The sequence below is a fragment of the Stegodyphus dumicola genome, chromosome X1 (assembly GCF_044657685.1).
Source record: "Stegodyphus dumicola isolate Sdum_Otavi_A_Nest chromosome X1, ASM4465768v1".
Lineage (NCBI taxonomy): Eukaryota > Metazoa > Arthropoda > Arachnida > Araneae > Eresidae > Stegodyphus > Stegodyphus dumicola.
In genome coordinates this window covers 82,113,435-82,131,224 of record NC_140780.1, presented here as the reverse complement: position 1 = coordinate 82,131,224, position 17,790 = coordinate 82,113,435, and the positions used below count along the sequence as shown (strand labels likewise).

Here is a 17,790-nt window from a genome sequence, read left to right as displayed (position 1 = left end):
GCGGGCAGCTGCATTGGAGAGTGCAGAGAGAAGTAAACAAAAACAGCAAGCAAAGACAAGAAGAGCGAGATTGCCGAGCAGGCTTTTTACACCAAGGCATGATTACATAAACTATTCTATTACAAGCATGTTTACATTAAAAGAATTAAATTTCAAATAGGTAACAGATTAACATTTGGAAGCTGCGTTAAGATTTCATCACATTCCACGAATAATTGGCAAAACAGATGGCAGATCACTTTTCAGAATTACAAGAACTTATTATATTAGCTTTGCTACTTTTAGAATAAAAAGGGGAAGCATGCTTAAATTTTGCTACTGTTAATTTATAATTAGAAAGACAGCTATTTCATATTTTACATATACAGTACAAAGTCCGTAATGCGGACATACATTATCCAGAATAATCTACATGACGTACATCTAATGTATAATCTGAACCTCAAAGCCACAAACTTTATGCATGCACATAAACAATGCGCATACATCACGCATGCACGCGTTGAAAGAAATGTTTAATAAAGTAAACAAATATTAAGCTCTTTTTTTTTTTTTTTTTTTTTTTAATTTGATACCCTTTAGATCATAAATGCTTTTTATTTCACAAATTACGGTTTCATTTTTTTAATTGTATAATTTCTGCATGCCATCTAACCATATTTAAATTGATGATCTATAATCCGGAATATAGACAAGTGCGGATTACAGACTTTGTACTGTGTATATGGGCAAAATAAAATCTACAGCCACCCCTCTTTTTTCACAGCTCATGTAATAGAACAAAAAATTTAATAATTTGAAGAAGGAGAACAGACAAAGAGGGTTATGTTCTTAACAATGCTTGTGTTCAATTATCTCACTTTACTTACTAGAAACAAAGAGATAGCTTTGGAATGGTAAACCGTGATGTCACATGCTCCAAACCTTCTAGTCAGGAAGAGCAAACCTTGTAAGTAATGTAATGTTAAAAACAATATTCAAGTGCAAAAATGCTTGCAACCACTTTTACCCAGTGTACTCATATAAAAAGGTCATAATTTTAGACATATTGAAATTTCAAATTCCAAACACTGAACATCGAAAGTACAATTTTCTTAAAATTTCAGTCACTGAACACTGAAACTGAACTGATGCAAAACACTGAAATCATAATGCTAATCAAGCAATGAAATTATGAAAGAGTTCTAGGAATAAGATTTCAAGAAAATAATTTCATACAAACTTTTAACAATGTTACATGTTACGAATATTATTTAAAGGCATATCTCTATGCAGTAAAAATGAATTCTTAATAAATACACAATTACCACATAAACTGATATATCAGCATTGAGCATGGATTTCAGTAATATTATTGTTTACTTGTTTTTTATTATTTATTTATTTATTTATTTACTTTTTAATTTCAAAAGCATGATAAATTAAACTTTCTTCTGATTTTAACCCTACTTAAAGTCTTAGTAGTATTAATCAAGAGCCCACATTTTGTAGAACTGTTGCTTTAAAGATCATTACTAAAGAGTTCTGCTTTTTAAAATGAAAGTTTATTTACTCAAAGAGTGACATTTCCAGCAGCGACATAGTGAGTTAATTATCTATCATATAATTAAATTTTTAAGAAAATATAAACTTTACACAAAAGTATTCCACTAGAAGAACATGCAAAATTATTGTATAATTTTATGAAGTACACTTTTTGTTTACAGCACTTTTCAGACAGAGTATTTATTTTGTATTTAGTCCTAAAATTTTGTACACTTAAAAAAAAAAAAAAAAAAAATATTGCAGCATAGTAAACTTAACACTTACAAGCTACAGTTACTGTTTATAACTTTATAAATTTAGAAAACAATAAAATTATAAAAACCTACCTAACAGACCGTACCATAGATCGCTGGTATAACTGACAAAACACAGGTAACAACTGTTGAAGATACAATGGTGCCATTTCAGGATCACCCTTAGGTTCATTATCATACTCATGGTCTTGCTGCTTTCTTTCTCCAAGCTTGGCACTTTCAGAGACAGAACACATCCATTCCCCTATATGGAAATAATTATAAACTATCAAAAGAAATTTGGGGATTAAGGTACTTTTTATGAATATTTTAAAAGAAATTTTATTCATATTCTGAAAATTTTAAAATTTATCTTCAAATATAATGCATAAATATAATGTACAACCCTTCACAGTTGCAGTTGCATTCACCACATACATAAGCAACCTTCTAGTCAAGAACTACTTTACATGTAATGTAAATTAAGAAAAGATCACATTAAATCAGCTAAAACAATTTTACCTCTTTGACTCTTGCACTTGAAACATAATTAGAAGATCTGTAGCAGTTGCTACATCACAAAAACATCATTTTTCTGGTTAAGAATAACTTTTCGCTACTATATTTTTAAGAAAATTATTTATTACTCTTTAAGAAATTGATCTTTAAAAACATTATTATTCTAATCATATTTTTTTCTTACCGTTGCCATCTGCTGTCTACATAAAGTTGTAGAAACAAAGATTATATAACGTTTGTAGAAGTTACTCTACTCCCCTTCCAAGCAAAACAGTTATGATACAAGGAGAAAAATATTTGTTAATATCACCTGAATACTTACACTTCTATAAAGCACATCAATGCTTTTTACAAAATATTTACAATCATTAAATCGAAAATTGATATACAACATTAAAGGTTCACATAATCTTGATAACGTGCTGGAAAAGTAATTCTTCTCTCACAATGTGCTGTTTTAAATTGCAAATCGTCCGCCCTTCCAAATCGATGTCCATTTCATAGGGTGTTTCATTTCTCAGGTTTTGAGAATCATCTTCACCTGAGGCTAACAAATAAACTTGTTTTAATTGATCAATGGAAAACACTGATGTTCTTTCCCTTAATTTTCAGAGTGTGATACTATGCATTTCTGACAATCACAGGAAAAGGTAGGTCTTTGATAAGGGCATTCTAATGTTTTCTTGACATGGTCCACTCTGACAAATACTTATGAACATGTATATAAATCCTTACGGTAAAACAATTTCTGTTTTCTTTTACACTGGCTTTTAAGTGGTTTTAATTTTTCCATTTGTTTCTGCATTTTGCTAGTGAAGATATCTGGTTATAATTTGGCTTCTGGTTTTTCACCCAACATAATTAATGAAGCAGTTAAAAAATTCTCATCTCAACACACCAAAAGGTACACTCTTGTTTTAGGAGAATATAAAAATTCTGTTGTCATTATCTTCTTTCCATCAATTAGCTATAAAGTTGCATGGATTTTACAGAAATTTAACTTTCGGGTCGTTTATTCTCCCATCAATAAAAATTCCGATTTCCATACTCAAGGACCCTATTCCAGATATGAATTCCTGGGGTATTTACAGGATTACTTGCCAGTGTGGTTTAATTTACATTGGCCAAACTAAGACAGTCTTAAAATTTTATGGCAAGGAGCATCAGGCATATGTTAGAAAAAAGGAAACACAGAAGTCTTCTGTTGCCCAACATTGTTGGTCCGAAAATCACACTTTCAATTTTTCTGCTGCCAAAATTATTCAAAAAACATCTTCCATTGGTGAACTAGATTTTCTAGAGGCATTTCACATTAAAAAAAATCTTTCAGTTCTAGTTAACGACCCTAATTCCAATCCATCTTTGCCTTCAGCCTTTAAAGAAATTGTTTTAGTTCTGGTTTCATCAACAGATGGTGCCAGTAGCTTATGGCCTGTCCGGGCTTTCTTATCTTATCTAATTATTATATCTTACCTTGTTCATTTTTGCTTTTGCAGCTGAGAATGATGGTTCAGTAAAACCATCGACACTAGTCCTGTAAAAATTTGAAAATATAATGCTGATTTTTGTTGTTTGACTTTTAAATTAATATTTGCTCAGCGTGTTACTGTATCTTAATTATAGAATGCTATTGGTTTCTCGGTCTTCATATTGCTGTGGAACAGATCCAATTGTGAAATTAGAGGCATCTGTACACAAAGCTAATGTTAGATCTGGATTAGGAAAGGTTAATAAAGCAGCACTAGCTACATCTTTGCATTTTTCAAAGGACTTCTTTGCTTTTTCTGTCCATGGAATTTCCCTTAGACCTTTTCTTATTGAACCTTTTAATTTTCTTATTGAACCTTTCAATTATTCATTGTAGGGTACTTGGGTATTAGCTACGTCTTCTAAGTACCTTCTATAAAAGTTAATGTTTCCCAAAAATTAAAGTTCCTGAATAGTTTAGGGAAGTTTGTAATTTGTAATGACTCGTGCTTTTCTGAATGGGGTTTTTAGACATTGGTGTTATCAAATATCCTAAAAATTCAAGTTTGTTAACTCCCATCACTGATTTCGATTGGTTGATGCATAGACCACACTGTTGAATTCTATTAAATACTTCCGTAAGATATTCCTTATGCTGTTTCTCAGTTTCTAATGCCATTAGGATGTCATATAAATGTGGAAAAATAAAATCGAGTGCACTGAAAACTGTATTAATGAATCTTTGAAAAGTGGAGAGAACATTTCCTAAGCCAAAACTCAAAAAAGCAAAACTCTTCTGTTAAATTCAAAAAAGTCCAAATGATGTTATCACTGTTTTTCTGTTTACCTTCTTATGCTATTGGAATTTGGTTATAGGCTATCAATAAATCAAGTTTGGAAAATATCTTCTTGCCTTTTAAAATGTAATGGAAATTTTCAATTCTGGGTAAAGAGTAGTGAAATGAAATGAACAAAAAATGAACTTATTCTCTGATTTAAACTCTCCAAAAAGCAAAAAAAAAGATATGATATAAGACTATTTATATAAGTCTGTCAGTATTTATACTCCAAAGAGCCATTACGTTACGACCCCCATGTTAAAGACATATAGGACCACCTTTAACTCTCAAAATTGGCAGCACCCAGCGTAGCATTGACTCCACAAGTTGCTGATACATAGTCTAAGGTATCTGGTACCAAGCACTCACCAACCGGTCCTCCAATTGCCACACATTGAGAAAGGGTAGCATGGCAGCACGAATTTGATTTTTCAGGTGGGACCACAAATGCTCTATTGGATTAATGTTGTGAATTTGGAGGCCACATGACGTGAAAAATCACTGGAATGCTCCTTGAACCATTCCCTGATGATTTGACCATTATGACATGGTGCATTATCCTGTTGGTAAACACCATCCCCCACTAGAAATACTGTAGTCATGAATGAATGAACCTGGTCTGCAATGATGTTCATGTGATGCATAGACATCAGGGATTGTTTAATGGGATTTATGGGTCCTAATGTACTCCATGAAAAACATTGCCCACATCATACTATCCCTGCCACCGGCTAGTATCCATCCAACTGTGCATCAGAAGCCAGGGTTTGGTTTAGAAATTGGAGTATTGGCCCACGCCCATCGATCTGGTGGACCAGAAAACGTGATTTGTCAGACCATGCAACTTTCTTCCATTTCAATGTCCAATTTCGATGTTTCTTGGCCTATTGCAGACACAACTGACGATAGCCTGCCATCAATGAAAGAACTGTGCTTCAGTGACATGCCGTCAGTGCTTCGGCCTCCGGCTGCACAAGCTCATACGCAGCAATGTATGCTGCAAAACGTGTCAAGAAACACTGTTTGGGTCTTATGTTTTTGCAAAAGCCTTTCAAAATACTATTACAACTAATTATGTGTCTTTCAAGCTACATTTCCTCAAGAACTTTAAAACTGGACTCTAAATTTAAATTACACAATGATATTTTGTTCCAGTATTTCTAAATTACATCTTGAAGCCATTTATTTGCTTTATCATTAAAACTGTGAATATTCTTCAAAATTTCCCTTCCTTTGCTAACACACTAATGCTTTTTTCTCAAAAGGCATTTTTCTCACGAAGGCTTTTATCTTTGAAGAGGGGGGATATGTACGATAAAAAATGTAAAAATCAAAATTAGTTTAAAAAGCTTCTTAATTGCTCATTTTAAATTTGGTTACTTTCTCTCTAGTAATAACTTTCCCAAAACTGCATCATATCTGAAAACTAATTCCGCATTATTTCAACTCAAACTTTTGCGCTGCCCATAAATTTTAGCTAATCAGATTAACGAAAATTTTTACTATAAATACCATTGCAATTCAACTATTTTCTCTCTTTCTCTGTGTATGATTGCTAGCTAAAAGACGTCCTTTGTTTGGTTGCTTTTGTTAAAAATTTAATGTGTCATCATCAAAATTGTGTGGTGCAGATTGGCCTCAATGTGATGTGCCATATCATTAGGCACGTAATAAAGTAATACCACCAAGTAATAAAGAGATATTTGGATTATCAAGTGATTTTGTGATTATTCAAAGGTTCTCTGCATCTTCGACTAAGAAATTGATATTTGTACTTAGCCAATCCACTCACAACTGGAAAATAATGTATTCCCTTGTCAAGCACTCATCTCACACCAAATTACTGCAAGGAACTAAAATATATCATCACAATTTTAAAATGTAATAAAAACAAACTGAGAGAAATAATGATGAATGAACAGAGATGCAGTAATACTGATTGCACAGCACATAAATGGCATATTGAAAAGGAGGAATTTTGACTGCGTAGAATGTTAGTCAATAATGAGTGGGAAACTTGGCAGTTGAGGCAAATGAAATTCCATTTTTATTTAAATTCAGATTTGTGGCCACAGTTTACTTGGCACTCTAATCATGCCTATTTTCCAGAACATTTACATTTTTTAATACTGCTGCGATAGGAAGAGAACAAAGGAAATAGCATCCACGCAGCACTGAAGTTTAAGCTAAAAGTGTGCATTTATGGAAGATTGTCAGGAGAAAGGTTTTGATTTAGGTGAGAAAAGTTTCAGTTCTTAAAAATTTGAATTCAAGTTCTGAATAAGTTACATTATCAGCTTTATGCAAGCTCTGTGACATAGATTAATCTAGAAATGGCACATTCCAGAAATGTCATTATTATCTTCAAAACAGATAGAAAAAATGCCCAAATTAAAAATGAGGACTAAAGAGTCTATTACTAAATAAAATTATAAAGCTCATTTACATATTTTTTCAATCTTATATATATATACTGGCTCTGTACGCTCATTGTTTTGGACCTTACACCAACTGAAACATCATGATTTGCAATATATATATAATCAAGAGATACTAATTGAATTCAAAATTAAATCAAAAAGTGCAAATCATCTAATCAGAAGACTACATAACAAAATTGAAATAAAAATAACATAACAAAATATAATTAATACATCATTAAAAAGCCAATAAAAACAAGATGAAAATTCCTTGGTCCTTTTTCAAGGAGCAGCCAAAGAATTGTCAACACAAACACATTCCTGTTACTAAGTTACTACAAACGCAAAGCCCCCAGCTCCCCCAGCCCATGATTCAGCCCCCCAAAAAATAGAAACTGGAAAAAAAAAAAGAATAAACAGTTCAACAAGTAATAAAACGACACAAAGAAAAGAAAACAGATACAAATCATACATTCCAGCCAAATATCTCTGTGTGTTGATAATATGCATTATTTCCCTGGAATAAAACAGCATTTTACTATAGTCCTCAAGATCTCTCAGAAATTAAATTTTAATTTTATCTCTAATACTAGCAGTCAGACCACAAGTTTGAAAGAAGTCAGCATTATCACCTCTTACTCTACATAGCTGACAAAGATTGTTTTCCTGCACGGCAAATCTATTTAAGTACATGGGAAAATGTCCATGTCTCATCAAAACCTGATTCAGATCTGTATCAGTATAGCACTTTCTTCCTTTATAAATCTGTATATTACACATATAGTTCTTTTTCGCTGAGGATTCCCAATTGTTTTTCCATTTTTCATATATACTATTCTACAAAATTCCAACAGCCATTCTTCTAGCGCCCTGCAGTTAAATTTCTTTACAGTTGCTAAGTGTGGCTTCTTTTGCCAATGCGTCAGCCCTCTCATTTCCATGGAAACCCACATGTGCCTTAATCCAATGCATCTTAATACTACACTGACTACCAGTAAGCATTTGGACACCTGTGATAGAAAAGAAAAACTAACTTTATTCAAAATCAATACTTGGTAGAGCCTCCACGGGAGGTAATTACAGCGTGGACCCTCCGGGGCATACTTTCCACAAGTCTTTGTATGACAGCTAGTGGTATTTTCTTCCACTCGGCTTGGAGAAGACATAGAAGTTCCTTCACCAATTTTGCACCGGTAGTGCACCCCTGAATTCAGCGATGCAACTCGTCCCAGAGTTTCTCGATAGAGTTCAGGACAGGACTCTGGGCAGGCCAGTCCATTCGATGAACTCCATTGGCACCATACCAAGCCTTGGTTAACGTCGAAACATGACAACTGGCATTGTCGTCCTGAAAGTAACAGGGTCCAACCCGTAAAACTGCCACAACGTAGGAAGCACATTGTCATCCAAAATAGTGCAGTAGGCATCGGAGTTGAGCTTACCATGAATGGAGACCAAGGATCCCAGCCCATACCAGGAGAAACACCCCCAGACCATAATTCCACCTCCGCCGAAATTGACTGTTGGCACAATGCATTCTGGCAGATGTTCTCCAAGTAGACGCCACACCCAGACCCTGCCATCCGGACGGTAAAGGGTGAACCTTGATTCGTCACTCCAAAGAACCCATTTCCACTGATCTACGGTCCAATTTCGATGTGCTTTGCACCACATTAACCGAGCAGCGCGGTTGGACTTTGTGATCAAAGGCTTATGGGCAGCAGCATAACCATGAAAACCAAGCAGATGTGCTTCCTTACGGATGGTATTCATTGAAATAATACTCCCGGATGAGGGCCATCGGTTGGGTGCGGTTCTTCCGAATTTCTCTGGACAGCACTCGTTGGTCTCTATCTCCCAGTTTCGTTGGTCTGCCGACTTGGGGCACATTCCGACAATCACCGCTCACCTTCCACTTCTTCATCACATAGGCCACTGTCGATTTTGGGTACTTCAGATCACTAGATATGTCCCTTAAGGATCGGCCACATTTGTGATACTCGATAATCATACCTTTCTCGAAATCAGAGAGCTCCGAACTGCGAGGTATCTTGCATGTGATTAAAGCCGATGCTGTTTCCTACACGATATATACCGGCAGAGTCCGTGACGTACCTTAGGACCGCAGATATCGTCATTTGCATAGGTGTCCAAATACTTATTGGTAGTCAGTGTATACTTTGTATGCAGATTTTGCTATTTCATTTTAATATTCACAAAAAAATGTTTTATCCATCCCAAGTGATTGCAGTGCTGATAGTGCATCAGGAAATGTATGGACACATTGACCAACAGATAATTTATATTTGATCCAGGTCAAAGCCTCTAGTATTGCACATAATTCAGCCTGGTACACAGTATTCAAGAAATTTAAAAAGAATTTTTTTGTGGTCAATCTCAATTCCGTAATAATATGCTACAAATGCACAACCAACATTTCCACCTTGGCCCGAACCATCCGTATATTCTTTTACAGTACAATTATCATATTCATTTACAGTACATAATAATCAATCATAATTTAGTCCAAATTTATCTGCAGGCCAAATCAATTCAAGACATTCTTCAAAATCACCACTTTCTAATTCTATATTAGAGATTTCCAATGATGTAATATATTTGTTATAGAAAAAGCCATATTGATATGAGAGGGGAGCCACACCAGCGAGCACACAAGCCACCTCCATTGAAGTCCACCACGTTCCTGTATCATATCTGGATGATTGTGAATTCTTAAAATAATATTTAAGAGAAAGTTGTATAAAAGTGCAATAAAGTGAAAATTTTAAAACCTTTTTTGTTTCATTGATTTTATTACTCGTGTTATGAAACTTTACGAAATTTTTCCTGCACTCAATAGCAGCCTTAATTTATACAAATCTTCTCGAAACATATCTTGAATGTTCGCTTTAATCCATAACGTTATTAAATTTAAAGATAAAAAATCTTTCTACTGTTTAACAGCATTTCCATTAGCACAAATTATAACACTTCAGATTGTAGTCTTTTTCTACAAGAGTTCAATTTTATACAAAACTGTGATCAGAAAGAAAAATTTCATCTTACTTTTAGAAATGCAAATGACCTTATCACTTTCAATATATCTGGTTTAATTGAAACTGCTAAGAGTTCTCTTAAATGTTTGAAACTTAATAAAATCAGTTTCAATAGTCACAAAGTTACTGATTACCTTCACCTTAAAATTATCAATTTAATAGAAATTACCGTAATTTCGCGCGTATAGTCCGCGGACTATCTGTGTTTAAAATGTGAATTTTTGAAGCTGTGGACTATCCACCAGTGCAGATAATACGCTGGTTGTTCATGGTTAAAATCGTTGAAATTTAAAAAACACGCTGTCGTGAACTGCCGATGATCAAATATAAAAAAAGCGCGAGATTCCAAGAAAACATTCGTATGTATCGTATCGATAGTAAACCATCAAGCATAGTGCAGAACGAATGAGTAGTAGCAAGTAGAGCTACTACAATCCAGGCTGGCGCATCATGCGATACCGGGATACGAGCCAAAGAAAGTCTTGTATGAGCACTCACTTAGCACAACCAGTCTTGTATCCCAGTGTCCTTCGCACTGCTTTAGCGCAACTGCCGGGAGGGGGAAAAGTAGTTGATGCGTCAGCTCGGTTTTTAGGAGCCATAGTAGCAAGTACCTGGAGTACGAAAAAAAAGCGTGATTCGTTTACTTATAGCATGGTTTGGCAACACCGAGTGAGTGGGGTCGAATGTCACATTTCATTACCACTTATCACGAGGATAGCACGTTGCACAGTATTTTGTCTTTCATCTTCGATAACGTTGATGAAACATCGCCGGAGTTTTACTGCCGAGTTAAACTCAAGGTAGTTGAGAAAGCTGAAAAAGATGGAAATAGAGAAGCGGGCAGTTATTGGTTTAATCCTAGTATCCGGTGCACACGGGATTTGACTACTTTTGGCGACTTTATGATGAGCAGTGAAAACGGGATATATACGATTAGTAGTTAACGGGTCATTCAAAGAAAATATATAGATAAACATAGTATATACAATGTATATAGTATATATACTATGTGTGTATATACATATACTATGTGTGTATATACATATACTATGTGTGTATATACATATACTATGTGTGTATAGTACATATATAGACGTTCTTTGGATCATTTTTGGTGTTGGCGATAATTTTCAAAGTCGCGCCAAGGCTGCACTGTATACTAGGATTTTACCCCGTTATTTTGAAGTGGACGAGAAAGCGGTGAGAAATTGGCGCAAACGAAAGTATGTGTTTAAAAAGCATGGGAATATTGCTGTATTAAAAAAACGTAATTTCGGACGTATAGTCCACGGACTATCTGACGATTTTTGAAATTTTTTTTATATAAAATCGTGTCTGCGGACTATACGATGGTGCGGACTATACATGCGAAATTACGGTAATTTGGGGGGGGGAGGAGAGAGCCTTTCTAACATTCTTACTATTAAACTAACTCACAGAAAATCAATTATTTCTAAAAAGTTATTGCTAATACCATTATCACCTAGATTATATGAAATAAAAGTATTTGAACTGCTGTTCAAGAACTTATTCAATATTTAAAATTTCTATTCTAGTCTAATTTTATGTCCAACAGGACTTCTTACTATTAATCATGTCTTTCCTTTCACAACTTTTCTACTCCCCATAACTATATACAGTCAAAAGTCTAATCCGGACTCATCGGGACTTCGGCGATTCCGGATTATCGATTTTTCCGGATTATAGATCATCAGTTTAAATTTGGTAAGAAGGCATGCAGAAATTATAAAATTACAAATATGAAACCGTAGTTTATGAAATAAAGAGCAATTATGATCTAAAGCCTATCAAAATTTACAAAAAAAGGCTTAATATTTTTTTGTTTATTAAACATTTCTTTCAATGCGCGCATGCGTAAAGCATACATTACGCATAGTCAAAATTAGAAAATTGCAACCAGAGAACTATTTGATTTCTATTCATGATATTTATAATGACGAGGAATTTGATTTAAATCATATCAAAGCCGGAGTACATCGAGATGAAATACTACGTTTAGTAAGGAATTATAAGCCGAAGAAAATAAAATCATCTGCCCTGAAGATAAGGATAGTGCTGACAGATCAACTTCCAATTCATTGCGCGCCGCTGCATTAAAGATAAACAAAGTTTAGATAAATAAACGTTAAAGTTTAGATAAACAAAGGATATCTATCCCTTTATCCATTTTTCGCAGCAATTCCACTTTTTGTTTAATGAACTTCGAAATATACTTTCGCTTTGTAGATCCTTTACATATTAATAAATATATATCAGATATTCTATTTGACATAATCGAAAGTTCAAGCTTACTTTTATAAAATTGCTCTAACAGTGTGCAAAAAATAATAAGCCGAATCCAAAAGGAACAACGCAATCTGCAACATTAACTGAAATAGATAATTAGATAATTTTAGCTTATACCGCCCGTTATACATTAAACACGCATGTGTAAATGTATTATGCGCATCCGTAAAGGTATTACGCGCATGCATCAACGCACTGTGCGTTGACGCATGCGCAGAAAGTTTGTAGATTTGAGGTCCGGATTGTGGGTGTCCAGATTAATGACTTTTGACTGTATTACTCTTTTTTTTAATTATTTTTTACAGGATATATTTATTTTAATTTCATTAAATTTAATTTCTTTACCCAACTTATATACTATTTTGCTACATAAAAAATTTTTATATTGCAAAATTTTAAAATTTATCTTTCATGACTTATTTTTCTCCACTTAATTTTCATTTCTGTGGTTAAATTTTAGAATTGCATCACTATACTTATAGTTTAAAACATTTTCAACTTCACAGGCAACATCTCTGCAACTCAACCTAGTTCTTGTCTTTTATTAGTATTCCTATTCCTGCTTTGTAGATCCTGCTGCTCAACTTGACTCTACACTTCACAAGAGCATTCTCCCAAGTCTCATGAACAAGGCAGTTGTGGTTTTTGAATTACTTCATTTATGTTTCAATTTTTATTTCTCATATCCCATCCAAATTTATTTTTAATTGAATTAATTGAAGCAGTTTATTTTTCCCACAATTTTAGGCATATTACCCTTTCTAATATTTTCTAGTTTAGGTTATAAACTTTCCATTTTGTTTGGTTTTTTTTTTTTTTTTTTTTTTTTTTTTTTTTTAATTTTATTTTTTCCTTTACCAAAGCCATTTATTTATTTCACTTTAAAGGTATTTTCCCTTCTAAAATAAATTTGTTTGCTGAAAATTTTTACATTACAATAGATTTACTTTTGTGTTACAACATTTGTTAGCAGTTTTGCATTTTCTTTAGTTTGCAGCACACCAGACAGATAAGAAACACATGTGTACAGTCCCCCACAGGTTGCAGTGTTCAAGTTGGTACAAGGTGTCAGATGACATGTTCTGACACTGCAGAAGCAATAATTCATTCAGTTATGGCTGCACTTGATATTACAAGATCCTTAACTACAGTGTGAAGGGTTTTACCGATCTGTCCAGTGTCAATGTATTTTAGTAATCTACACTGTGTTTAAAGCCTCTTGATTCTAGGCAGGCTGGCGGACTGATGATCCTGTTGCTCCTTTGATATTCTTCCATCCAGCGGTCGTAAAATAAAATCAAACAAACCAAAAAACAAAACTCACTCTGCCTGCAAACTGTTTTAGAAAGGCATGTACTCAGAATGCTCAGCCTCTCGAATAGACATTCTCTTGCTGCTAGCAAGATCCTCACATAATGAGGACAATAACCTACAATAAATATTTCTATGCCTTCAGTGTTGTTACATATTGTCAATAGAATTTTTCGTAGATTTCTAATAAATGTATATTAACTCTACATGCAATAAGTAATATGCAGCCCTAACAAATGCAATCACAGATACCATATAAAGTCATGCCCTCACAGCAGCACACCTTCAGTTAATACTTTATTTAAATACTTATTTAGTTCCTTGCTTTTAATTTACCCAATGGATTTTCTCTTTTCTTATTCAGATTATTCTAATTTTTACAATATTTGTTTTAGGAGCACCTTATATCTTGATGATGAATTAAAATTTTTTAAATATTTATCTTCATTTTATTTTATTTTAATGGCCTTTCATTGACATTTTAAAATTAATTTAATTTTAGTTGGCACTTTCTTTTGAAATATTTTTAATTATTTCACAAATTTATAATCATCTAAATATATTTCAGAAACGGGGTACGATTGAAAATTCTTTGTCTACTTAAGGGAAAGACCGAAGATTTTTCAACCATTTCTTCTACAAATTTTAATGTTACTTTATTGAGTTGTTTTGTTTTTGTTTTAATTTTGATGTACACAGATTTGATTTATTTAATTAGAACTTCCATCTACTTTTGGTACTGTTTTAGCTTTTTAAGCCTACTTTATTAGTTTTATGCATAAATCAAAAATTTCTATTTTATCATGGCTAATGTCAGTATTTTTTAGCAAAAAATTTTGAATACACAAATGTTAAAGTTGATAAAGAACTTAAGCATAAATTAAGACCTTGTGCATGTCCTTAAATTTTATGTGTTTCTCTTTATTTAGAGCTTACCATTTTAAATAAAACTTACTTTATTTTAAATAATTAAGAATTTGTAATTATGTAATGATTTTTAATGATAAAGAAACTTCTATTATTTAACTCAAGCTAATTTACACATTATGAAAATGACAAACTATGATATAAAAGTGAACATCTTTAACACTTTCACTATTAATCATACGCATATATATAATTTTGCTGGGCTTTGTGGTGCTATCATATGTTAGCCATTTATACATAAGTATGCAATGAAGACTATGTTAACTCTTTGTTTCACATGGTTGATTTCTGAAGAATTTTTTATACTTTCCCTGGCAGTGACTGCGTTAATTTCTTTTAAACATACATCTAGCTCTACCAGATAATATAACTGAACTCATGTTCTTGCAAATTTTAACCACTTATTAGTCCAGTGGTTAGCCCTTTTACATCACTGTGATTCTAGATCTATGCAAATAAAAAAAAATACTGTCAGCACAAAATTTCATTTAAGAAATTTGCTTTGCTAAACACTAAGAAAAACAATTGACAGATGACTAGGAAAAGCTTGCTTCTAGGACAACAAAAATTATGTTTTCACTGTTTTATTTCCTTTCTTATTTTTTTATGCCACTGCTATCATTGTTCAAATCTCAAATATTTGGCATTATAAAAAGGTTGCTAAAGTCAACCTCATTACTTTTATTCAAGACAAATGAAAACACTCAGTACTGGAGGTAACAAACTGATTTTTATAAATGCTGCAGAAATTGATACACTACTTGTTTAAACAGCAAGCGACCATGAAGCTGAACATCACTTTTTTGATGCTTTTTGTTTAAAAACAAAGTTCAGATATAAGAAGCCTTAGATAATTTTGCTGGGTTTTTGCATGCATAGAATTTACACACAGTTCCAGCATATGCTCAGAAGTTACACACTTTGCAAGAAAAAAGACTTTTTTCAGATACTTTCAGATTTTTAAAAAGATCTAGTTCCTAACTTGTTGAATTAATAGAGGACATCAACAGCCCAGAAAAACTAAAAGTGTTATCATTGCCTGCCTTTTCAGAGATATCGTTTTTCAGCTTTACACCACAACTTAACCACATTTAACTTTTCTTTTCATCACGCCTTCAAATCTGTATATGTATCAGAATGTTCTTTTTTTTAAAAAAAAAAATTTCCCAATGAAGTTTGTAGGGTTTATATTTATTTTAACTAACATTTATTTTAAGCTATCTTTCCTGTCAAGCCTTTACTTTCCCCTAGAATTGCCAATGCCTGAGTATGTAAATTGTAGTAGAACGCGCAGTATATTCAAATTTTAGCAGAAGTAAGTTGAGTTTAAATAGAAGGGAAACGAGATTGCATGTGTGCTTCTTGAATCAATAACGTGAAGGTTGCTAGTTAGAAATTTAAGAACCGCGCATTTCGGCCTGTGTGCCTATTTCGGCAGTTCGCTGAATATTTCAACTGCTTAATCAGTAAGCTCGCTGAATCTCAGCTGTATTTTAGAACGCGGTTAAGTTAGTTACAATTTTAGAGCCACGTAGGTAGTAATCTAGTTATTTATTCATCCTGTCATTTATTTTTAGTTTCGCATTTCTGAATTGTTAAACCGCCGGGTCGGCGTAGTTTGTGAGTGTCAAGTGAACGCAGCTGTTTTTACAGTTCATAGCAGGCACTACCATAGCAGCTGACAAGTTGGGGCCACGCAACACTACAAGTTCATGAAATAAATATGGAACAGTAAGCTTAGTAATCTATAATCATCCCATTAAAGATCCATACTCGCATAAAATAAATACTGTATTTGATGGCATATAAGACGCACCCTTATTTAGATGGCCACACACAAGGGAAAAAAGTTTCAATAGCGTGGTTTCTTTTAGTTCTCACGTTTCGTAAAAGCCAAATAAAAAATTATTGAATGCAATTACCTTTACGTATAAGACTGTGTCCTTCATGTATAAGACGCAGGTAACTTTTTTGAGACCAAATTTAGGAAAAAAAGTGCATCTTATATGCCATCAAATACGGTATATATATATATATATATATATATATATATATATATAGTCTAATTACTCAGCTTCATTCTGCAATTAAAAAACTGGATATGAATTATAGCTGATTTTAATTGTACTAAAAATGACATTATTCTTCATGGATGTTTAAATCTTGCAAACAGATGTTTTTTAATACCATGCTTAGTAAATTAAAGCAAAAAAGTTGTAAAATCTATAAATCAAAAAGAATAATTTCATTTTCACTTATCTGACACAGACTCTCACTAATCAGCATCATGATGTGGATCACAGATTATCAAACAGCATGCAAAAGAATACATTTTCACATTCCTGCATTAAATTTATATCTCTCTTTTAGTAAAGTCTGAGAAAAGAGTGATGCAAAATAGAGAAATAAGAGAAAAAAATAATGCGAAGGAATAAGTATGAAAATTTCCAATGAGATTTATGATTTTCAGATACTCTGAAGAATTGGAAGAACAATTCTTTCCTTCCTTAAGGTTTTGAAAGCTCAATAGGTGATGTACCCAAGAGACAAGAAAGAGAAGAATAGAATCAGCACTTACCAGGTGACTGAAGAATAGCAGCTACTTCTCTGTGTCCTTCATCATTTCTCTCTCTTGCTTTGTCTAAGGGAGTTTTTCCATCTTCATCTCTTAAATCTGGATTTGCACCATGCCTCAATAAAACCTATAATAAAAATTTCAGGAAAAAATATTGTATATATAACACTTTATTTCCCATTTTAACAAGAAAATATGTAACTGTTTCCAATATTCTGATATTAATAAATTATAGACTATAAGATAAAACATTCTCTGGCAAAGAAATTAGTACACGTACAAAAATGATTACATATTAATAACATAAAATTAGAAATAGAAACTAAAAAAATTAAAAAATAATTCAATTTTAAAATTGCATTACATATCATGGATATTTTACTCCAACACTAACATATTTAATATCTGGGATCACAAAAAACTATGATAGAGGTCACAAATGAAAAAGGTTTAAGAAACGTTATCCTATATTACTGCTTTTTGTAATACTCACATTTTATCTCATCAATAAAAATCTTTAATCAAACACACAATCAAGTTTCAGCAGATGCCTTTAAGACATTTGTAGCTCAAGATATGTCATGGCAA

General features: G+C 33.0%; 1 protein-coding gene across 5 annotated transcripts in view; it reads right to left on the bottom strand.

The window, feature by feature from the left end:
* The window catches only part of Ufd4 (ubiquitin fusion-degradation 4-like), a 405,607-nt gene that overhangs the window by 266,456 nt on the left and 121,361 nt on the right, over positions 1–17,790 (bottom strand). For all 5 annotated transcript variants that reach the window (XM_085808305.1, XM_085808308.1, XM_085808306.1 and 2 more), the window contains exons 8-9: positions 17,206–17,329; positions 1,872–2,043 (exon numbers count right to left, since the gene is read on the bottom strand). In XM_085808305.1, coding sequence (XP_085664431.1) covers positions 1,872–2,043; positions 17,206–17,329 — 296 coding nt within the window. The remainder of the gene's footprint in view (positions 1–1,871; positions 2,044–17,205; positions 17,330–17,790) is intronic.